Below are 21,954 nucleotides of genomic sequence, written 5' to 3' on the forward strand. Positions count from 1 at the left end.
GGCCAGCTCAGCTCACCTTTGCACTTTGCAGCCAGAGGAGGCCATGTAGAGATAGTCCAACTGCTGCTGCAGCACTCTGAGATCGATCGGGTATGAAACACAATACTACTTGGTACTACTATTAATATTTCAGACTGCAGTGAAAATATATTTACATGTCTGAACAGCAAATCAACAATACTGTTACTGTCTGTGGTCTATTTCAGGTGTTCACACTCCATATGAGGGTTAACTCATTCATTCTTTCACACCATACATAATGACAACAAATAACAGCCTTGAAACATTTTAATAATTTACATCATTAAATTAAGGTGTATTCTTAATTTACAAGTAACTACTATGTGTTGCACTGGAATTTATTATTATGTATTTATATGTGTGTCCTTGTTTAGAAAAGTTCAGAAGCAGTAAATGTCCTAATAACTTTTAGTGGACAGTCAACAGTGTTCTCCTCACACAGCATATAGAAGACCAGCAGAAGAAAACACCTCTCCAAGTGTGTGAGGAGAATAAACAGAACGAATGGGAAGAGACGATGAAGCTGCTGCAGCAGGCTAACAGCAAACCAGTGAGTTCAAGTTCAGAGGCTGTCATTGTTTATCTGACACACATGTAATTAGCCCTGTCTGGATGGTAGCTTCCATTACAGCTGCTGATCTGGTTCAGAGAAGTCATGATTCTGTGTGAATATACATGACATAAAATCGGTGCATATAGAAAAGGAGTGAAGAACGTGTGACTTATATCTGTGTATTTTCCACAGTATGAGAAGGTGCGCATCTACCGCATGGACGGTTCATATCGCTCTGTGGAGCTAAAGCACGGCAACAACACGACGGTACAGCAGATCATGGAGGGCATGAGACTTTCTCAGGAGACCCAGCAATACTTCACCATCTGGATCTGCTCTGAGAACCTGCGTAAGCTCTCACTCCTTCCTAGGTCAATGAAACCAGCCACAGCCCAACACAATAGGAGGAAATATCACGTTGCACATGGGTGTATTGTGTTTCAGACTTGCAGCTGAAGCCCTACCATAAGCCCCTGCAGCACCTGCGGATCTGGAATGAAATTGTGACTGACCTTACGGTGCTGGATCCTGAAAGGGAAACCCCTCAGCTCTTCCTGCGCAGAGACGTCCGTCTGCCTCTAGAAGTGGAGAAAAAGGCCAGTTTTATACAGACTGATCCTTACAGCAGGCCATCTATCAAACTCACAACTTTCTTACTATTTGATATGTTTCTTGTTCTCCAGGTGGATGATCCTCTGGCCATCCTCATCCTCTTCGATGAAGCCCGGCACTGCCTCCTGAAGGGCTTCTTCCCAGCCCCTGACAGTAAACTCATCACTTTGGCCAGCCTTCTCCTGCAGATCATCTATGGCAGCTATGAGAGCAAGAAGCACAAACAAGGGTTCCTCAAGTAAAAAAAACACACGGTTTTTAAACAAAGTTTTGGTTTACCTTTAAAATGTTTGCAGACATTTGCTCTGAGTTGTATTGCTGTTTAAAAGCACAAACAAAAATTCATTAATTTCCAACAGTGAGGAGAATCTGAAGTCAATCGTGCCGATATCAAAGGTGAAAAGCAAAGCGTACCACTGGACCAACAGGATTCTGCATGAATACAAAGTATGTCAGGAATTGTTCACTGGAAAACCACTTCATGTTTTGGTTTCATTGTCACTCAAGCTTTTTTTTGCTATCCTGTTCCAACAGGCCTTGAGCACCAGTGAAGGAGTGAGTAAAGAGATGCACCACCTCCAGCGACTCTTCCTGCAGAACTGCTGGGAAATCCCCACCTATGGAGCAGCTTTCTTTACAGGGCAGGTCTACACCAAGGCCAGTGCCAGTAACCACAAAGTCATCCGTGTCTACGTCGGGGTCAACACAAAGGGACTGCATCTTATGAATATGGAGACCAAGGTACTTTCAACTTCAGATAAATGCCATTTTTTAAAATTATACAGTATTATGCGTTATTCTGTTATTTTCTATATTTGTATTCCAACTTTCAGCCATCTTGGACCAACTTACTAGGTCACTTACAGAACAACATGTACTGTAGATGTATTATAATCTAATAAATTAAACCTCTTCCTCCCTAGGTTCTTCTCATCAGTTTAGAGTACAGCACCTTCATGTGGCAGCTTGGACATGCTGACCAGTACTTCCAGATACACAGCGGTGACAACAAAATGAACTTCATTGTACACACCAAACAGGTAACTGCTGAGGCTTACAGACATTTACAAAGCTTTATCATTTAAGGGCAAACATTTTTCATTGTACGTCGTATCTGTTCTTTCACAGGCTGGCCTTATTGTGAAGCTCTTGATGAAGCTGAGTGGACAGATAACTGCAAACGATAAAGCTGTTATGGACAAATACGCCTATGGCTGAGGACCGTTGACATGATCGCAGCTGCCAAAGAGCTCAGTTCAGATCCTCAGTTCCTAATGTTTTTCATCAACCACAATAACTCTGGATAGTCATCGACCAACCCACACCTCATTTTCTAAAATACAGCACATCAATGTCATACCAGCCACACAGTTCATTTGACAGCTCATATATTTTCATTGCATGTAAATACATTGATAATTTAATTTTGTTTTAATAAACTGACTGATGTAAAGATGAACTGATAATTTAATTTTGTTTTAATAAACTTACTGATGTAAAGATGAACTTTCTTTTTTTATTTCAAGACAATTGCCTCACTTTTTAGGATATTGTATTTTCTTGCTTTATTTTTTTATTTCAAGACAATTGCATCACTTTTTAGGATATTGTATTTTATTATATTGAAGGATATAGAGTAGTTTCACCAAAAAAGATCCTCGCTGTTCATTCTTAATGGCAATATAGCTGGCTAAGACAATAGTGACACTTTGAAATATTGTCTTTTCATACGGGATGGTCTGCACTGAAATGAGACATTATATTAAATGATTTAAATGTTATATGTTGAAATGTTTTATTTGGTTATAGCATTTAATTTTGCTGTTTAAATAAAACAGATTGCATTTATATCCTCTAGACCTTTTCACACTATATTTCGCAACCACTGTTAATAAAGTAACGTTACTCAGTAACTTTTTACCTTTACTTGAGAAGAAGAAGAAAATACTAATTCTAAAGCGTTTAATTCGGTGAAAAACGACATTAAAAAGGTCTTTTAAATCGATGCTGCTCCTGCCACCGGGTGTGACGTCAAATAAGCAGACATGGGTCCAGGTATCATCAGCCAATCATAGTCGTCGTTACTTGACAGACACGCTAGGGTCTGGCTGGTGCAGCCAATAGAAATCCTCTGTTATCAGGCGGGGGCAGGACGAGTGTTGACAGGTAGGGATGTTGGTGGGATATTATCAACTGTGCCGCACTGTTACAAGTTTGAGGGACTTAAACTGGTCTGCTTAAAGATTCAAGGATTAATTTTAGAAACCTGAGCTGCCGATTGATAGCTGGATGAAAACATTGCTAACATGTCGATGCACTTATATCAGATGAGCAGCAAACTGCTCGGAGACACCGTAAAAGACAACCTGACTTCTGTGGTTCTGGCAGCCTCCCTCATCACCCTCACACTGGGATATGTCTCCAAACTGCTGCTCAAACAGTCGTCTGACCCGAACCTGGTGAGTAAGCATAAAAAAAACAGTACCAGAAATGTTGCTTATGCTGATTTGCTATTTACATGTTATCCATTGTTTTCTGATTTGCTATTTACATGTTATCCATTGCGTGTTTTTCCCCCCAGAACTATCCTCCTTATATTCCGTCCAACATCCCCTTCCTGGGTCATGCCATTGCATTTGGGAAAAGTCCCATTGAATTTCTTGAGCATGCTTATGAAAAAGTAAGTGATAGAAGCTATAAAATCAAACCAGGAATCAATTATGTGCATGTGAAAATAGAATTTGCCAGTAATGGTTATAATTTTGCAGCGAACATATTTAGAGTGTACATGGAAGTTTTATTTACATTTTATTACTAAGCGTTTATGTAGCAACAGAAATACTTAATAAATGTGTGTTATCCTAATCTTTCATTGTTTAATTTCGAGTTCCAAGCAACTTGTAAAAATCTTGCACGTCACCCTCCCTCTCACAGTACGGCCCAGTGTTCAGTTTCACCATGGTGGGGAAAACCTTCACCTACCTTCTGGGCAGCGAAGCAGCCACACTCATGTTTAACAGCAAGAATGAAGACCTGAACGCTGAGGATGTTTACTCCAAACTGACCACTCCAGTGTTTGGCAGAGGAGTGGCCTATGATGTCCCCAATCCTGTGAGTCACTCGGATGTGCTGGAATCAGTCCACACTGGAACGATAGGAAAGAGTAACTGTCTGAAAAAAATTGATTCCTCCACACTCTTTGCAGATCTTCCTGGAGCAAAAGAAGATGCTGAAGACAGGACTGAACATTGCACATTTCAGAGAACATGTGAGGATCATCGAGGCAGAGACCATTGAGTATTTTGAGAGATGGGGAGAGAGCGGAGAGAGGAGTAAGATCTTTTGTTTTGAAGAGCCAGTCATAAAAAGTGTTGCGACTATGTTTTCTGTACTGACCGACCCTCTGTCTGCATCAGACCTGTTTGAGGCTTTGGCTGAGCTGATCATCCTGACAGCCAGCAGCTGCCTCCACGGGATGGAGATCCGCAGCATGCTGGATGAGCGGGTGGCCCAGCTCTACGCCGACTTGGACGGCGGCTTCAGCCACGCTGCCTGGCTGCTGCCCGGCTGGCTGCCTCTGCCCAGCTTCAGGTACTGTATCCCTGCGAAAACAACAATTTTGTTAAAATGGCATCTAGAGGAATCAAGCTGAAATATTTAATGCAACAGAAGATGGAAAATTGGTCACAAACAATTGTTTAACATTTGTTTTTTCAGGAAAAGGGACAAAGCTCACCGAGAGATTAAGAACATTTTCTACAAGGTGATTCAGAAACGTAGGAGATCTGGAGAGAAAGTGGACGACATGCTGCAGACGCTGATTGATGCCACGTATAAGTAAGAAACCTCCAGGACGGACAAGCACATTTAGAGTAGTAACCATGCTGCTAATGAACAGTAAAACTGCAGTAAAAGTCTGCACAGTGTAGTATTCATCACCGACAAACTGACTGACAACCTCTCATACCGACTGTGTGTCACTGTTAGAGATGGACGCCCACTGACGGACGATGAGATAGCAGGGATGTTGATCGGTCTCCTCCTGGCCGGTCAGCACACCTCCTCCACCACCAGCTCCTGGATGGGCTTCTTCCTGGCCAGAGACCGAACTCTGCAGGAACGCTGCTACGCTGAGCAGAAGGCTGTGTGTGGGGAAGATCTGCCCCCGCTGGACTTTGATATGGTAGAAATGAATTACAAAGTAACATCAGTGCAACATTGAATTTAAGCTGGTGAAGTTTTGTATCACATATCATACCATTAATGTTACATAAAGTTACAGCTTTAGCTGAAATTATTCCCTAACATTTTTTGGACCACAGTTGTGTGTGTGTGTGTGTGTGTGTGTGTGTGTGTGAGGGCATTTACACAAATAACAAAACACGATAACTATCATTTTATATTATGCACTAAAATTAACACAATTTTTTTTCCATTTTTGTTTCCAGCTGAAAGATCTGAGCTTGTTGGATCGTTGTCTGAAGGAGACCCTTCGTCTGCGTCCGCCCATCATGACCATGATGAGGATGGCTCGCACTGTTCAGGTCAGTCCACGCAGACAAGAATTTTATGACCGTAAGAACTGGCTATAAAACCTCAAACTCTTATCTTTCCCCTCTCAGACCTCAGCAGGTTACACCATCCCTGTGGGTCACCAGGTCTGTGTATCTCCGACTGTCAACCACCGACTGCACGACACCTGGGTGGAGAGGATGGAGTTCAACCCTGATCGCTATCTGAATGACAACCCATCTGCAGGAGAGAAATTCGCCTACATACCATTCGGAGCAGGTGGGAGAATATTTACTTAAAAAATAATTTAAAAAAAGACACAAACTTTCGACGAATCAAACTGATCATTTTGCCTCTACTTCCCAGGTCGTCATCGCTGCATTGGAGAGAACTTTGCCTACGTCCAGATCAAGACCATCTGGTCCACAATACTGCGTTTGTATGACTTCGATCTGGTGGACGGATATTTCCCCACCATCAACTACACCACCATGATCCACACACCACACAACCCCATCATCAGATACAAGAGGAGGAAACAGTGAGGGACAGTAGAGAGAAGAAGTGAAGGTGGATGTTCATCTACCTGGGATTTAAACACTCACTCACTGCTGCTCCGTGTAAAAATAAAAAACAAAACTTCACTTTCTAACACAAATTTCTATAATTAGATCTGGATGAGCCTCCTCTACACCAACCTGTGTTTTCAGGTAAAACACAGCAGCTGTTTGACTCTGACATGAACTTTTCATGTTCATATTCACGGTGTGAATTCTTTACATGAAGCAGGGTCAATTTAGTTTAATACTATGGAAAATGACATATGTGTCAATAGTTTGTATAATATCAGAAATTTCTGCCCATAAATTAGGCTTCACATCCACATCATCATCACATGACTGACAGAAAACACTGTAAAGGAAGTCATTAGAACGATGATGTAATACAGGGCTAATCAATGATGAATTCAGATTTTCACACTAAGAAATTCAGCAAAATCAGTCCAACAGCTAATACAATTTGGACAGAAACAGGCCACTATTTGAATGGGCTGAAGGTTGTACATATTGACTTGAACACATTTGGGTCATCTTGTGGTAGGTTTGCCGAAAGTTGCACTTTTTGTACAAAAAAACCATCAAACTGATCAGCACCTGAAGTGGACCACACGTGTCTGCTGTCCCTCTGAGACATTTAAATGTCAACTGATTAAATAATTTCTGCTGAGGTTTAAGTCTAGTGACGTTACTGTGAGAGAGATAAGTGAGATTGGGAGGAAAATGATATTTACAACCTGTCATGTTAAGCCAAGCATCAGCCTCTCCCCAGGTTCCCTGGTTTGATCCTGTGACAGTAAATTATTAGTTATTGTGCTTATCAGAAATGTTTGATTCGTTGTGTTGGTTTTTATAACATCTCCACCTTGTGTTTAAAGTTTTTCCAGGCAAAGAAAATGCAGATATTGTTCCAAGAACCTGTATTATACCAGAAAATTAAAGAAATTAATTTTTAAATACCATTTGTTGTGATTTCTGGGATACAAAAAACACATTTAAAAAAAAAAAAGAAGCTTACAACCACACACGCTCTGCCCAGGCGCCACAACTGGTCCGCAGTCTGGACTTTGGATGCATCTGATCGACTCCTTCTAATGTCCAATTTCTAATCAGAAAAAACATCATTGTTAGTAGCAACATCATTTTAGCAAACATTAAAAAGAATCTCTTACCTTTTAAAATGAGGAGATCTACTTCCAGAGGCAGTGGAGTTGGTCCGTCGCAAATTCAAGACAGAGGCTGAAGTCCTTTAAACAATGCGATCCTCTTTATTTCAGTTTTTGACAAAATACCCAGAAAATTCAAAGCTCCTATGCTATTTAATGTTCTTGTTTTATTTTTTTACAAAAATACATTCTCTACAAATGTCCTCTGTAGTCAGTCTGGCCTAAACAAAACACAGTGTAGTGTAGGATATTTTCCAGTAGCAGCCTCCTGAACAGTAAACCCAAACATTCTCCCATACGACACACAAAAAACATAAATTAATCGCAAGGTCTTAAATTAGCAACAAACAAATATACAGGATTGTAGATCATCCACAACAGAGAGGCAGATTTCATTACATACAAACGAAGCTGTTTTTTCATGTGCTGGCGACAAAAACAGAAAACAAAGCCTGAATACACAAATGGTACACTTATTAATTATTAAAAATGTGTTGTTGTGTCTTTTTTGGTCCACATAAAGATAAATACTCCACAGCAGAAAGATAGAAAACAGCAGAGCGCTCAGCACGAGAAAAAGGCAACTGAGTTTCTTCAAGCAACAGTTAAGGTGTCAGCGCCATCTATCTTCTCAAGCCATAGTGCAAATGAGTGTATGAAGAAGCACCTGAGGAAAAAAACTCAATTTAAAAATGTCAACATCAGACAAAAAAACATTGAAATCCTTGGCCACTTCTATGTTTGTTTTTTCACACTTTCTAATCTATGCCTGGTCCAACTATTAGCTATTTTTTAAGCAATTTATTTATTAACTATGCTAACATTGGAAGAAGTCTAGCCATGTTTCAGTGGCCGAGTATGTAGACTTTTAATTTACTTTTTGTTTTGTCCTAAATCCACCATTACTGTTCGGACCTGACTTAAACCCCCTCCACTGCATGTGTTACCTGATGTCACACTACCCAGCCTCCTCTGCAGAGCCTCCAGTCTGGAGATGTAGTCGGTGAGTGCTCGGTCTGGGTCGTAGCTCTGCAGGTGGGAGCAGGTCAGAGGTCCGTGGTCTCCAGCCATGTGAAATCTGTGAAATTAAACGTCTTTGTTTTTAATATCACCACCTATGTTAGAAGTGGAATTAGCACTCTTAAGTTGCAGTCATGTTTATTAAACCTGTGGTGTGTTGAAGAGACAGCAGATCGTGGTGACTCTCGTCCACTTCTCCCCCTGCTGCTGGAAACTCCTCCTCCTCCTCGTTCACCGCTTTTCTCTCTGTACATCTCTACACTGCCTGGGTGAAGATAAGGTGAATCTCTCATATCCGTACCTAAAGAAATAGGGGTAAAAACATTGAACGTTCATATCAACACCCAAAAATATGACCTTTTTAATCCTGGAAAAATGTTCCAAACATGTATTGTTACCTAAGGTGTGTGTGGTTCCATTCTTGCTCAGACTGTAGGAGGGTGAGGAGATCATCCCTGTCGCCTTGTGCCATCGCCTCACTAAGTAACGCATTCTATTATGAAAGAAAAAAATTAGTAAAAACAAAGTCTTTAGGATTATTTAAAAAATGTGTTGTTAAATAGATTAATTGCGTCTACCTGGAGAGGGCGATAGAGACTCGGACAGCAGAGCGGAAGCGCATCAGCCCCCCTCGGCGCTGGCTGTAAGAGTCCAGGCTGGACAGAGACGGCCGGCCACCCATCCTGGACAGCAGTGACAGCGTGGCTTCCTCACACTCTTGGAAGCCGCCCAGTAGTAACAGGAGATACTTTTTCTGGTAGATAAGTGCTTTTCGGAAGCTTTCTGACCTCAGGTACCTTCCATACATCCTCTGTATTTGGACAAACCACCATTAATGTCAATAAATATTTAAAGGTGCAAACTGAACTCCTGTGATTTTTAGGAGCAGATGTTAGTTGGTTACCTTCAGGGCAGTGTTGTCACCCTCTGGTCCAGTTATCTCTCGCAGAGTGTCAGATCTGATCTCAGCCCTGAGTCGGGCCACCTGGGACTGGGCAACTTGTAAAGCCTTCTCCAGAGAGCTCTTCTCCCGAGCCCATGACTCCCGCTCATGGGAGAGTAGCAAGGTGTTTGAGTCCACCTTTGAAAGTGCTCTCCGACTGTAGGACTGCAGGAGGACATTTCAAAAAGCTTCATTAAATAAAGCTTACTTTCACTAAATGTTATATCTACTCTACTGACAGAGCATTTCAGTGCTACTTCCTGTTTCAGCCGTTAATTATCATGTACTCACGCTGTCTCCTGATCCCAACACAGACTTCCTGGAATGCCGCAACTCTTCTTCCAAGCGAAGGACTTGGTTTCGAAGATCGTTCTTCTCTTCAGTCAGGCGGCTGACGAAACCTGTGAGCTCAGCATTCTGCCTCAGCAGCCGTTCAGCCAGAGAGTTGCAGGAGCTGGAGGAGGCGGCTGCCACCAGGGGCAGACTCTGAGGGAAAACACACACAAGGTCAGAAATGTTAAAAAAAACAACAACACACGTACAAAGGATAGGATTAGTTTAAGACCAATAGTCTGTGAGTGTGAAACGTATCTAAGTCTCTTATCATCAAAAAGTTAAAACAGCAAAATTGAAACAGAAGTGCTGAACAGATACAATAGAATATGTAAATTCAAATTCCAAATCGTTAAACCTAAGCATTAACGTTGAAAAGAAAAGCCTGCCCCACAGATTTATGAACATTTCAGACTCACCTCGGGCATGGACGGCAGCGCTGGGAACTGCTGCAGCATTCTGATGACCTCCTCCATATGTGACAGCACCCAGGACAACTCTTCTTTGTCCACTTCTGCAGTCGCCCTGTTTGCAACACATACAGAAATGTAAAAATGAACTAAAAAATATAAAATAGTTCATGGAATTTTATATTAACATAACTGTTTTGTAGCTAAAATAAACTGATGCACATTGTCATTGCCTCCATGTTGAACATTGAGCAACAAAAGCATCATTTTGCCTCTGTAAGTAAAGAGAGTAAGTTAAAATGTTTGGGTTTGCCTCTTCACTTTGAAGACAAATTTTCATTTTACTTCCTGACTAATTTACCTGCCAGGACTTTGTGTTGACATGTGATGGATCTTTGAGGATATGAGGTGAAGCTTGTTCACAATTTTGTCCACCGTGGACCAGGGACCAGAGTGTTGTCCACTGGTGTGAGCTGCTGGGGAGGTTGTCAGCGTTGGAGAAATGCTGGAGATGGGAGACTGAAGGTCTCCGTACTTGTGCTGGTAAACCCAGTCTGTGGTGCGGTCGGTGGAGTCTCTCTGCCCTGGAGATGGCTGTGGAGACAAAAACACACACGATGTCTTCATGTACTTCTGAGTTCAGTCTCTGAGACCTAAAAAAACTGTGGGAACCTACACTGAACTCTACCAACCTGGGTTTGTCCTCTCAGCTCCGCCACACGAGCTAACCTCTCCTCCAGTCTTTCCTTCTCCTCTTCCACACTCCTCCTCCTCTTCATCTCCATCTCCAGCTGCTTCTGAGTTTCTGACAGCTGAGCTCCTAACTCCTGCAGCTGATCTTGTGCCTCCAGCAGGGCCTCCTGGTCACGTTTCCACCTTGGGTTCACCAAATTCAGCTCTCCCTCTTTTCGCACCACCTCCAGCTTCTGAGCCTCCACCTGACTGAGCAGATGCACCACCTGAAAAAAAAATTTAATCAATAAAATTTGTTTTCATACTGCATCAACTCTAAAGTCTAGACTGAAAGTGTGTGTGTTTTTACTGCCAAAAGCACAAACCCTGTCCCACCTGTGCGTGTTTGTCATCCAGCTCCTTCTGCAGTCTATCCAGCAGACTTCCGTCCTCTTCGGCCTCCATTCTCTCTTTTTCAGCAGTAGGCTCATTTGAAGAGCTGTTGTCAAAGGAAGCTCCTGTCCGCAGCTCCCTCTCTCGACCCAGTGCACTGCTGATCTCCTGGGCCTTGGCTCGTTCTGTTTCCAACTGGACCTGAAGCTCCTGCAGATTTCTCTGGAGCATCAGGCACTCCTGCTCAGACTGTTGGGCGAGCTGGGACGAGGCCTCGCGCTCCTGTTCTAGGGTCAAGGTCAGCTGGGCCACGCGAGTCTTCTGCTCCTCCAGACTAATTTGAAGGTCCTAAAATTAAAATAGCAATAGATTTTTAAACATTAACTGTGTTACAAGAGTTATACAAGTAAATACAATAATCAGAAATTCGTAAATGAACACATGACTCCACTCGTACCTCCAGCTCTTCTTGCTTGCTCTCCTCAGTTCTCCCAGAGCGACACTTCTCCTTCTCCATGACCCACTGAAGATCTCTGCTCTTCTTCCTCTCGTCTGTCAGCTGGTCACTGAGGGCCTCAGCTTCAGCAGCTTTCTGTGATACCTCTGCCCTGCAGGGGAGTAAATAATAATAAGCACAAGTCTGCTTCCACTCTGAAGTGGGGCTGTGACTCCACTGTGTGCCTTTCTTGTTACAGCATTAAAGTATTAAAAGCATCAAAGACTGACTCGAAGTCTGTTTCTGATCTCCATAATTCTTTTGTTAAAAGGCAACAAGTGTGGATGTGAATGTAAAGATTCTAAAGTTGAAAAAAATAAAATTTGATAGAAAAGTTTGGCAGCAATACTGGAATGGAGAGAAGACATTAACATAAAAGCTTAGGGAAATGTTGACAAAAGGTAAAAAGGACCAGAAGGGGGAAGTAAAAAGAGCAATGAGAGTGTATCGAGGCATTTAAAATTAATTTATGAATAAACTGAAGAACCTTGGCATCACCAATTATTATTATTTAGAAAAAAGGACTAAAGGAAGAATGCAGCCGTTCAGCCAGAGAGTTGCAGGAGCTGGAGGAGGCGGCTGCCACCAGGGGCAGACTCTGAGGGAAAACACACACAAGGTCAGAAATGTTAAAAAAAACAACAACACACGTACAAAGGATAGGATTAGTTTAAGACCAATAGTCTGTGAGTGTGAAACGTATCTAAGTCTCTTATCATCAAAAAGTTAAAACAGCAAAATTGAAACAGAAGTGCTGAACAGATACAATAGAATATGTAAATTCAAATTCCAAATCGTTAAACCTAAGCATTAACGTTGAAAAGAAAAGCCTGCCCCACAGATTTATGAACATTTCAGACTCACCTCGGGCATGGACGGCAGCGCTGGGAACTGCTGCAGCATTCTGATGACCTCCTCCATATGTGACAGCACCCAGGACAACTCTTCTTTGTCCACTTCTGCAGTCGCCCTGTTTGCAACACATACAGAAATGTAAAAATGAACTAAAAAATATAAAATAGTTCATGGAATTTTATATTAACATAACTGTTTTGTAGCTAAAATAAACTGATGCACATTGTCATTGCCTCCATGTTGAACATTGAGCAACAAAAGCATCATTTTGCCTCTGTAAGTAAAGAGAGTAAGTTAAAATGTTTGGGTTTGCCTCTTCACTTTGAAGACAAATTTTCATTTTACTTCCTGACTAATTTACCTGCCAGGACTTTGTGTTGACATGTGATGGATCTTTGAGGATATGAGGTGAAGCTTGTTCACAATTTTGTCCACCGTGGACCAGGGACCAGAGTGTTGTCCACTGGTGTGAGCTGCTGGGGAGGTTGTCAGCGTTGGAGAAATGCTGGAGATGGGAGACTGAAGGTCTCCGTACTTGTGCTGGTAAACCCAGTCTGTGGTGCGGTCGGTGGAGTCTCTCTGCCCTGGAGATGGCTGTGGAGACAAAAACACACACGATGTCTTCATGTACTTCTGAGTTCAGTCTCTGAGACCTAAAAAAACTGTGGGAACCTACACTGAACTCTACCAACCTGGGTTTGTCCTCTCAGCTCCGCCACACGAGCTAACCTCTCCTCCAGTCTTTCCTTCTCCTCTTCCACACTCCTCCTCCTCTTCATCTCCATCTCCAGCTGCTTCTGAGTTTCTGACAGCTGAGCTCCTAACTCCTGCAGCTGATCTTGTGCCTCCAGCAGGGCCTCCTGGTCACGTTTCCACCTTGGGTTCACCAAATTCAGCTCTCCCTCTTTTCGCACCACCTCCAGCTTCTGAGCCTCCACCTGACTGAGCAGATGCACCACCTGAAAAAAAAATTTAATCAATAAAATTTGTTTTCATACTGCATCAACTCTAAAGTCTAGACTGAAAGTGTGTGTGTTTTTACTGCCAAAAGCACAAACCCTGTCCCACCTGTGCGTGTTTGTCATCCAGCTCCTTCTGCAGTCTATCCAGCAGACTTCCGTCCTCTTCGGCCTCCATTCTCTCTTTTTCAGCAGTAGGCTCATTTGAAGAGCTGTTGTCAAAGGAAGCTCCTGTCCGCAGCTCCCTCTCTCGACCCAGTGCACTGCTGATCTCCTGGGCCTTGGCTCGTTCTGTTTCCAACTGGACCTGAAGCTCCTGCAGATTTCTCTGGAGCATCAGGCACTCCTGCTCAGACTGTTGGGCGAGCTGGGACGAGGCCTCGCGCTCCTGTTCTAGGGTCAAGGTCAGCTGGGCCACGCGAGTCTTCTGCTCCTCCAGACTAATTTGAAGGTCCTAAAATTAAAATAGCAATAGATTTTTAAACATTAACTGTGTTACAAGAGTTATACAAGTAAATACAATAATCAGAAATTCGTAAATGAACACATGACTCCACTCGTACCTCCAGCTCTTCTTGCTTGCTCTCCTCAGTTCTCCCAGAGCGACACTTCTCCTTCTCCATGACCCACTGAAGATCTCTGCTCTTCTTCCTCTCGTCTGTCAGCTGGTCACTGAGGGCCTCAGCTTCAGCAGCTTTCTGTGATACCTCTGCCCTGCAGGGGAGTAAATAATAATAAGCACAAGTCTGCTTCCACTCTGAAGTGGGGCTGTGACTCCACTGTGTGCCTTTCTTGTTACAGCATTAAAGTATTAAAAGCATCAAAGACTGACTCGAAGTCTGTTTCTGATCTCCATAATTCTTTTGTTAAAAGGCAACAAGTGTGGATGTGAATGTAAAGATTCTAAAGTTGAAAAAAATAAAATTTGATAGAAAAGTTTGGCAGCAATACTGGAATGGAGAGAAGACATTAACATAAAAGCTTAGGGAAATGTTGACAAAAGGTAAAAAGGACCAGAAGGGGGAAGTAAAAAGAGCAATGAGAGTGTATCGAGGCATTTAAAATTAATTTATGAATAAACTGAAGAACCTTGGCATCACCAATTATTATTATTTAGAAAAAAGGACTAAAGGAAGAATTGTGGGTAATTAACTTTCACCAGTAGGTGGCAGTAATGTGACAGGAGTATGTGTGTGCCGCTCATGCTCTCATTTTTAATTAAAGTCTCTCTTATCAACTTATTGACATAAATTAGGATATTTTTTATGTCAATGTCAAATGAAATTAATGAATTAATTCCAAAAAAATGATTTTATCCATGTATCAAACATTTCTAACCTCAGTGTGTCCAGCTCTTTCAGGTGTTTGTGCTGAGACTTCAACGATGTCTCAAGCTCTAATTTAGTTTGAGACAGCTCACACTTCAGCTCCTCCACCAGCAGTCTGTCAGTTTCTCCTCCTCTTCCATCCCTCTGCTCCCTCCTGCTACAGTCAGCAGCTAAAGCCATTGTGGACTGGTCACCTGAGAGACAACCAGAGAAAACTTATTTTTTGACAAAAAACAACTAAAGAAAAAAGGCAATTCATGAAAATAAAAAAAAATAAAGATAGACTTGTGTGTACCATGATGGAGTTGCTCTAACTGACCACGAAGCTGATGAATCTCAGAGATTAGACTGGATCTCTCTGCAGTGTGAAGTGAACTCATGGCATCTCTGTGCTGAGCGTCCTGTGGAAAAAAAGGGATTTTTTTTTAAAACAAATGTTTTGAAATAATAATGTAATGTAAAAACACTACGACACTACAGTCCAGTACTACTGACCTGCTCAGCCAGTCTGCGCTCCAGCTGATTCAGGTGGATGATGGCATCACTGGTGTCCAACAGGTCCAGCTGGCTGTAGAGCGTGTTCTTCAACACACTTCGCTCCTTCAGAAACACCTGCCTCACTGCGTCCAGGAGCTGTGAGCGCCAGTCCACACCCTCTGATGTCTGCATTCAAGTCAGAGTCACGAGGAAAAGACACCGTGACTCATCCTGGCTTCGTTAAGTCAAATGTTTTAAATTTAGTTGAACATCATCGGAGGATTTTTCACTTTACCTGTGTCTCTATGTTTGTCTTCATCTGAGTGATGAGACCTTTGAGAGACTCCACAGTATCCAGCAGAGCATCTCGTTCTTTCATCCAGCCCTGGATGTTGAACTGGTTGCTTGACATGCCTTCAGAGAGCGGAAGTTCAGACAGAGACAGAACCTGCATTCCTTCCTGGTGCACCTCCCGAAGCAACATCTAAACAGAAATACGAGCCACATTGAGAAATATCCCTGGAATTTTTTTCATTCTTTTCCCGATCATCTATGTGATAATTATAGTAAGTAAAAGTCGTACTTTGATGCGATCAGGCATAGGATCGTCAGTTTCTCTCCTGGCACCCTCTGGAGTCGTCCTAAACTCCTGCTGCAAGCTGGGTAGCTCGTATCCAGTCCTCTGGCTGTAGTCTGAGCTGCTGTCTGCGAGAGCACAGAAGTAAAAACAAAATAAAATGAATATCTTCAGAATACTGGATAATCTTAAAAGTTAAAACAAATAAAACTATGAAGGTGTGATCAGAGAAGATCCTGTCAAACTAACAGAACGTTCTTACCACTGGTGTATCCATCTCTGAACAGTGATATAGGACGGTCTTGTCTTGACACAGGAGCCTCAGAGGAGCGCAGCTTGTCAATGACAGCCTTCAGGGCTTTGCACTCATCCTCCAGTGCATGTGTGTCCCTCCGCAGGTTTTCACTCTCTGAAATATGCCGTGCCTCCATGTCCAGGATTTCTGCAGCGTGGAGCTCCTGCATCTGCACAATCTTCTCTTGGAAGTCACCGATTACCTCGTTCATTTCCTCTTTGGTGATGGATGTCCCGTCCAGGCTGAGATCAGACATCTGCAGAGGTTCTGTCTGTGTGAATGAATCTGTTACAACCAAATGTTGCTGTTCAGAGCTGCTGTTCTGCCGAGAGCTGTGGGATTTGTAGGAAGATTGACTGGAAGAGGAAGAGTTCTTCTTGGATAGAGATGGTTTGTCTTTGGCACTGCTTCCCTTGGTGGCTGGTTGTTTGGATGTTTTCCTCTTGGGCTGCGTGGTGGAGGAAGAAGAGGCTGAAGACTGTGGATGAAGAGACACAGAAGGAGATGCAAGTCCAGTGTCTGCCGTTTTCATCAGTGCTGTTTGTAACCGCTGCAGCTCCTCTTTGAGCTTTGAAACGGACACATCACGGACGTGCAGCTCTTCTTGTAGCTTCTCATTCTGCTGCCTGTAGCTGCTCAGCTCATCTTTGGTGGAGTTCTCTTTCCTTATAAGCTGCTGGAGTTCCTCCTCGAGTTTGGAGATGGACATGTCCTGGACCTGCAGCATCTTCTGTAATTTTTCATTTTTCTGTCTGTAGCTGCTGGCCTCATCCTGCGTGGTGTCGACTGCTGTTGGCTCTGTAGGTTTGGAAATGGAAAGTTCTTGGACGTGCAGTTGTTCTTGCAGTTTCTCATTCTGCTGCTTGTATCTACTGAGTTCTTCTTTGGTGGTGTCCAGCTCCTCCATCAGCTGCTGGAACTCCGCCTGGAGTTTAGAATTGGAAATGTCCCATGCATGCAGCTCTTCCTGAAGTTTCTCATTCTGCATCCTATGTGCAGTCAGCTCCTCATTGGTAGTATCCAATTCCTTCGCCAGAAGCTGGCGCTCCTCCTTGAGCTTAGAAACTGAAACTTCATAGATCTGAAGCTCCTCCTGCAGTTTTTCATTCTCCTCCTTGTAACTGCGGACCTCATTTGCTGTATCAACCTCTGTCAATAGTTGTTGGGGATCTTCTTTGAGTTTGGGAATAGAAAGTTCCTGTACCTGAAGTTCACCGTGCAGTTTTTCATTCTGCTGTCTGTAGCTGCTGAGTTCTTCTTTGGTGGTGTCCAGCTCCTTCATCAGCCGCTCATGTTCTTCCTCAAGTTTTGAAATGGAAGTTTCTCGTGTTTGCAGCTCGTCTTGCAGTTCCTTGTTCTGAGTTCTGTACCTAGTTAGTTCTTCGTTGGTGGTATCCAACTGCTTTGTTAGATGTTGGTGCTCATGATTGAGGTTAGAAATTAGGACTTCCTGGACCTGGAGCTCCTCCTGCAGCTTTTCATTTTGCTGGTTGCAGCTGGAAACATCCTTCACTGGATCAATTTCTTTTTTCGGTCCAGCCTCTACTTTAAGTTGCTGCACCTGTAGCTCTTCTTGTGGTTTTTCATTTTGCTTCCTCAAACTGCTGAGTTCTTCCTTGGTAGTAGCCATCTCCTTCTCCAGCTGCTGCAGCTCCTCTTTCAGTTTAGAAATGCAGAGTTCCCGCTCTTCTAGCTCTTTCTGCAGCTCCTCATTCTGTGCCCTGTACCTAGTCAGTTCTTCATTAGTGGTATCCAACTCCTTCAACAGATGTTGGTTGTCCTGACTGAGTTCAGAATTGCGCACATCCTGGATCCGGAGGTCTTCCTGTGGTTTTTCATTCTGCTGGTTGCTGCTGGAAACCTCCATTGCTGTTTGAACTTCTTTAATCATCTGTTCAGGCTCTACTTTGAGCTCAGGAACTGAAGATTCCTGCACCTGCTGCTCTACCTGTGGTTTCTTATTTTGTGTCCTGTAGCTGGTGAGTTCTTCTTTTGTAGTTTCCATCTCCTGCTCCAGTTGCTGCAGCTCCTCTTTAAGTTTAGAAATGGAAATTTCACGATTGTGAAGCTCTTCTTGCAGTTTCTCCTTCTGCTGCCTGTAGCTGTCAAGTTCTTTTTTGGTGGTGTCCATCTCTTCCACTAGCTCCTGGTTCCCCTCACTGAGTTCAGACATAGAGACCACTTGTACCTGAAGTTCCTCTTGCAGTTTCTCATTCTGCTGCTTATAGCTGGTGAGTTCCTCCTTAGTGATGTCCATCTCCTTCACAAGCTGCTGGAGCTCCTGCTGGAGTTTTGAAATGGAAATGTCTCGAGCCTGTAGCTCATACTGCAGTTTTTCATGCTGCTGCTTTGAGCCTGTGACCTCGTCGGCTGATTCCATTTCTTGAATCAGGTGCTGGGGTTCTACTTGTAGGACCTCCAACTCTGCTTGCACTTCCTCACTCTGTTGCTTGCTGCTTTTAACTACTCCTTTGTTGAAGTTAACATCTTTCATTATAAGTCTCTGCTGCTCTTCCTCAGCTTTAGAAAAAGACAATTTCTGAAGTTGGAGCTCCTCCTCCAGTTTCTCATTCTGCTGTCTGCAGTGTCTTAGTTCTTCTTTGCTGGTCTCCATGTCTTTCATCAAAAGATGAAGCTCCTCCTTCAGCTTAAAGCTGGAAAGGTCCTGGACCTCCAGCTGTTGTTGCAGTGTTTCAGTCTGCTGCTTGTACCTGCTGAGTTCCTGCTTGGCTGTCTCAAATTCTTTGATCAGCTGCTGTGGCTCTTCCTCTAGCTTAGAGAAGGAACTTTCATGGAACTTCAGCTCTCCCTGCAGTTTCTCATTCTGCATCTTGTAGCCACTCAGTTCTTCTCTGGTGGCGTCCATCTCTTTCATAAGCTGTAGTTGCTCCTCCTTGAATTTAGAAAGGGAGGCCACCTGACCCTGAAGCTCCTCTTGCAGTTTCTCATTCTGCTGCCTGTAGCTGGTGAGTTCCTCCTTAGTGATGTCCATCTCCTTCACAAGCTGCTGGAGCTCCTGCTGGAGTTTTGAAATGGAAATGTCTCGAGCCTGTAGCTCATACTGCAGTTTTTCATGCTGCTGCTTTGAGCCTGTGACCTCGTGGGCTGATTCCATTTCTTGAATCAGGTGCTGGGGTTCTACTTGTAGGACCTCCAACTCTGCTTGCACTTCCTCACTCTGTTGCTTGCTGCTTTTAACTACTCCTTTGTTGGAGTCAACAACAACTTTCATAAGTCTCTGCTGCTCTTCCTCAGCTTTAGAAAAAGACAATTTCTGAAGTTGGAGCTCCTCCTCCAGTTTCTCATTCTGCTGTCTGCAGTGTCTTAGTTCTTCTTTGCTGGTCTCCATGTCTTTCATCAAAAGATGAAGCTCCTCCTTCAGCTTAAAGCTGGAAAGGTCCTGGACCTCCAGCTGTTGTTGCAGTGTTTCAGTCTGCTGCTTGTACCTGCTGAGTTCCTGCTTGGCTGTCTCAAATTCTTTGATCAGCTGCTGTGGCTCTTCCTCTAGCTTAGAGAAGGAACTTTCATGGAACTTCAGCTCTCCCTGCAGTTTCTCATTCTGCATCTTGTAGCCACTGAGTTCTTCTCTGGTGGCGTCCATCTCTTTCATAAGCTGTAGTTGCTCCTCCTTGAATTTAGAAAGGGAGGCCACCTGACCCTGAAGCTCCTCTTGCAGTTTCTCATTCTGCTGCCTGCGTCTGTTGAGTTCCTCCTTTGTGGATGCCCAACTGTCCCGAACCTCCTGTAGCTCCTGTAGCAGTTCTGTGCTAACAGCGCCATCTAGAGATTTAACCTGGTGGTGAAGAAAAACAAAGGCAGATTTGTATCCTTAGTCCTTTGTTGTCAGTTTATTCATTTGTTTTAAGTCATAAAATAGAAAATATATCTCACTTGGAAAAGTTCTCCTTTAAGGTGGGCAATAGTCATTTCCCGCTCCTAAAAATAACAACAAAACAACATATAATAATAGTTATATTTTTTAATTTCAAAACAGAAACATAAACAGGCAGCCATGCAAGTATAGTAATTTGAAGTGCCTGAAGTTTATGACCAATTTATTTAATGACAACCAATCCACCATCAACCACCTAATCTTAAATATTTACACACACAAGGCCGTGCTTTAGGTAAAAAAGATCATCAATAAAATGTAGGTGTGCTCAACAGTGTACTTTTGTTTTTAATACTTTGCTTTTTGTACCTGTAGCAGCTCCTGCAGCTTCTCCAAACTCTCCTTGCAGCTGTTGAGTTCTTCTTTGGTAGCCGTTGCTTCATCACGAGCGTCCACCAGTTCTTGTTGAAGCTGGACTTCCTCAGAGCCACCAGTGGCCACCTTAATAATATGTTTCAAACATTAGACAGGAGAGACAACAGGACTGACCACTTCTGAAAACAATATATGTCGTACCTGCTGAAGTTGGCCCTCAAGATTCTGAATTGTTACCTTCTTTTCCTGTAGAGAAAAACAGTTGTTTAGCACCAAACAAGAAACTTTACAAAAACTACTTTGATCAGAAGTGTAATGTGACGTACTTGGAGCTCCTCCTGGAGTCTGCTGCAGCTCTCCTTGTAGCTGTGCAGCTGCTCTTTGGCTGCTGAAGCCTCGCCTTTAACCTGGTCCAGCTCCTGAAGAAGTTCAGAAACAGTGTGCTGGTCATCAGCAGAGGAGCTCTGGAAAAAAGATCACAAAGATCTGGATTTATCAGAGCTGTTTTGTCAGTTTTAGAAGTAGAGGCAAAAAGCCTTTTAACTTTTGCACATATTTAGGTATATAACAAATGGATGGAACTAACTTTGTTACAGACTACGGACACAGGGTGACATTCTATAAAATGAAGGAAGTGCTGCATGTCCAAATTCTGCACTCTTACCTCTACAGAATACCAAGTTTCCAGCTGAGTGCCAGGCTTCATCTGACTGAGCAGGTCCATGCATGCTGCCAACCTCCTCTCATACTCGACCACCTCCTCCTCAGAACTGGACAGGAGCTGCTTTTGGATCTCTTGGTCTTTCTGCATTCCACTGAGTCCAGCTTCTAAGTCCCTTAGTGTCTGTGTCAAATGCACCACCTTTTCAGTGGGAGCTTGTCTGATTTGACCCAGTCCACGGAAATCTATTCGAGGAATACCAAAGTCACCAAAGTCCTGACTCTGTAGCTCCACGTTGGACTTCATAATTGATTCTTTATGTTCCTGCACATCCTGGTCTTCTGTGGATGCTGGTAAATTTTCCTGCTGCTGTAGAGCCTCCAATGTGGCTTGGCTGACTAGAGCAGTAACCATTTTTTCACTGAGATTGTACTCCAGATCAGAGACTTTCTGCTGGAGACCATCTCCGTAGCTTTGAGTCTGCTCCACAAGGAGACGGCAGCGGCTTAACTCGCTATCTTTTTCATTAACCAAGTCCTCAAGCTCCTGTATGCGAAGCCTAAACTCCTCCACCCTGGATGTTGCACTCTGCTCCAGAGCTTGTACCTGGGCCTGCATGACGACGAGACCTGCAGTTTTTTCTCTCAGAACTGATTGCAGCTCTTCCTTTAAACCGCAGACCTTTTCCCCGTCACCTGAATCATCTGCAGTCTCTTTCAGGCACAGATATGTCTCTAGCAGCTTGCTGTGCTCAGTTCGTAGCATATCCAGCTCCGTGGTCAACAAATCTAACTTCTGCTTCAGTTCATCATATTCCTCTTGACGTGGACCACGCTCTTCTTCCACCACAAAGTCCTCGTCTTCCTCTGCAACCCGATTTTGCTCAATGTTCACCAGCTCCTGCTGA

At 43.3% G+C, this 21,954-nt stretch overlaps 3 protein-coding genes across 8 annotated transcripts in view; 2 read left to right on the top strand and 1 right to left on the bottom strand.

Annotated features, from left to right (window-relative positions):
• The window catches only part of krit1 (KRIT1 ankyrin repeat containing), a 5,472-nt gene extending 2,829 nt beyond the window's left edge, over window positions 1–2,643 (top strand). Inside the window, exons 9-17 of the mRNA XM_008331913.3 lie at window positions 1–90; window positions 464–571; window positions 767–923; window positions 1,019–1,170; window positions 1,258–1,424; window positions 1,546–1,633; window positions 1,721–1,927; window positions 2,110–2,226; window positions 2,315–2,643. The exon at window positions 1–90 is cut by the window's left edge and continues 64 nt beyond it. Coding sequence (XP_008330135.1) covers window positions 1–90; window positions 464–571; window positions 767–923; window positions 1,019–1,170; window positions 1,258–1,424; window positions 1,546–1,633; window positions 1,721–1,927; window positions 2,110–2,226; window positions 2,315–2,404 — 1,176 coding nt within the window. The 3' untranslated portion in view covers window positions 2,405–2,643. The remainder of the gene's footprint in view (window positions 91–463; window positions 572–766; window positions 924–1,018; window positions 1,171–1,257; window positions 1,425–1,545; window positions 1,634–1,720; window positions 1,928–2,109; window positions 2,227–2,314) is intronic.
• A 690-nt stretch (window positions 2,644–3,333) lies between these two features.
• Window positions 3,334–7,214, top strand: cyp51 (cytochrome P450, family 51). The gene is made up of 10 exons (XM_008331912.3): window positions 3,334–3,645; window positions 3,768–3,866; window positions 4,121–4,297; window positions 4,392–4,518; window positions 4,603–4,777; window positions 4,904–5,023; window positions 5,174–5,369; window positions 5,635–5,730; window positions 5,809–5,977; window positions 6,065–7,214. The coding sequence occupies exons 1-10, from the start codon at window positions 3,493–3,495 to the stop codon at window positions 6,241–6,243; spliced, it is 1,491 nt and encodes a 496-aa protein (XP_008330134.1). The 5' UTR covers window positions 3,334–3,492; the 3' UTR covers window positions 6,244–7,214.
• Window positions 7,215–7,500: 286 nt separating this feature from the next.
• The window catches only part of akap9 (A kinase (PRKA) anchor protein 9), a 54,046-nt gene continuing 39,592 nt past the window's right edge, over window positions 7,501–21,954 (bottom strand). For all 6 annotated transcript variants that reach the window (XM_025064885.1, XM_025064883.1, XM_025064884.1 and 3 more), the window contains 23 exons: window positions 21,051–21,954; window positions 20,713–20,850; window positions 20,588–20,632; window positions 20,381–20,512; window positions 20,071–20,115; window positions 16,147–19,972; window positions 15,891–16,012; window positions 15,603–15,791; window positions 15,326–15,493; window positions 15,126–15,231; window positions 14,841–15,024; window positions 14,066–14,216; window positions 13,612–13,956; window positions 13,236–13,502; window positions 12,905–13,137; window positions 12,553–12,658; window positions 9,676–9,870; window positions 9,346–9,549; window positions 9,020–9,252; window positions 8,840–8,934; window positions 8,589–8,742; window positions 8,369–8,499; window positions 7,501–8,088 (listed from right to left, as the gene is read on the bottom strand). In XM_025064885.1, the coding sequence (XP_024920653.1) occupies window positions 8,045–8,088; window positions 8,369–8,499; window positions 8,589–8,742; window positions 8,840–8,934; window positions 9,020–9,252; window positions 9,346–9,549; window positions 9,676–9,870; window positions 12,553–12,658; window positions 12,905–13,137; window positions 13,236–13,502; window positions 13,612–13,956; window positions 14,066–14,216; window positions 14,841–15,024; window positions 15,126–15,231; window positions 15,326–15,493; window positions 15,603–15,791; window positions 15,891–16,012; window positions 16,147–19,972; window positions 20,071–20,115; window positions 20,381–20,512; window positions 20,588–20,632; window positions 20,713–20,850; window positions 21,051–21,954 (8,017 nt within the window). In that variant the 3' untranslated portion in view covers window positions 7,501–8,044. The remainder of the gene's footprint in view (window positions 8,089–8,368; window positions 8,500–8,588; window positions 8,743–8,839; window positions 8,935–9,019; window positions 9,253–9,345; window positions 9,550–9,675; window positions 9,871–12,552; window positions 12,659–12,904; window positions 13,138–13,235; window positions 13,503–13,611; window positions 13,957–14,065; window positions 14,217–14,840; window positions 15,025–15,125; window positions 15,232–15,325; window positions 15,494–15,602; window positions 15,792–15,890; window positions 16,013–16,146; window positions 19,973–20,070; window positions 20,116–20,380; window positions 20,513–20,587; window positions 20,633–20,712; window positions 20,851–21,050) is intronic.

Source organism: Cynoglossus semilaevis, chromosome 18 (assembly GCF_000523025.1).
Source record: "Cynoglossus semilaevis isolate Cse_v1.0 chromosome 18, Cse_v1.0, whole genome shotgun sequence".
Lineage (NCBI taxonomy): Eukaryota > Metazoa > Chordata > Actinopteri > Pleuronectiformes > Cynoglossidae > Cynoglossus > Cynoglossus semilaevis.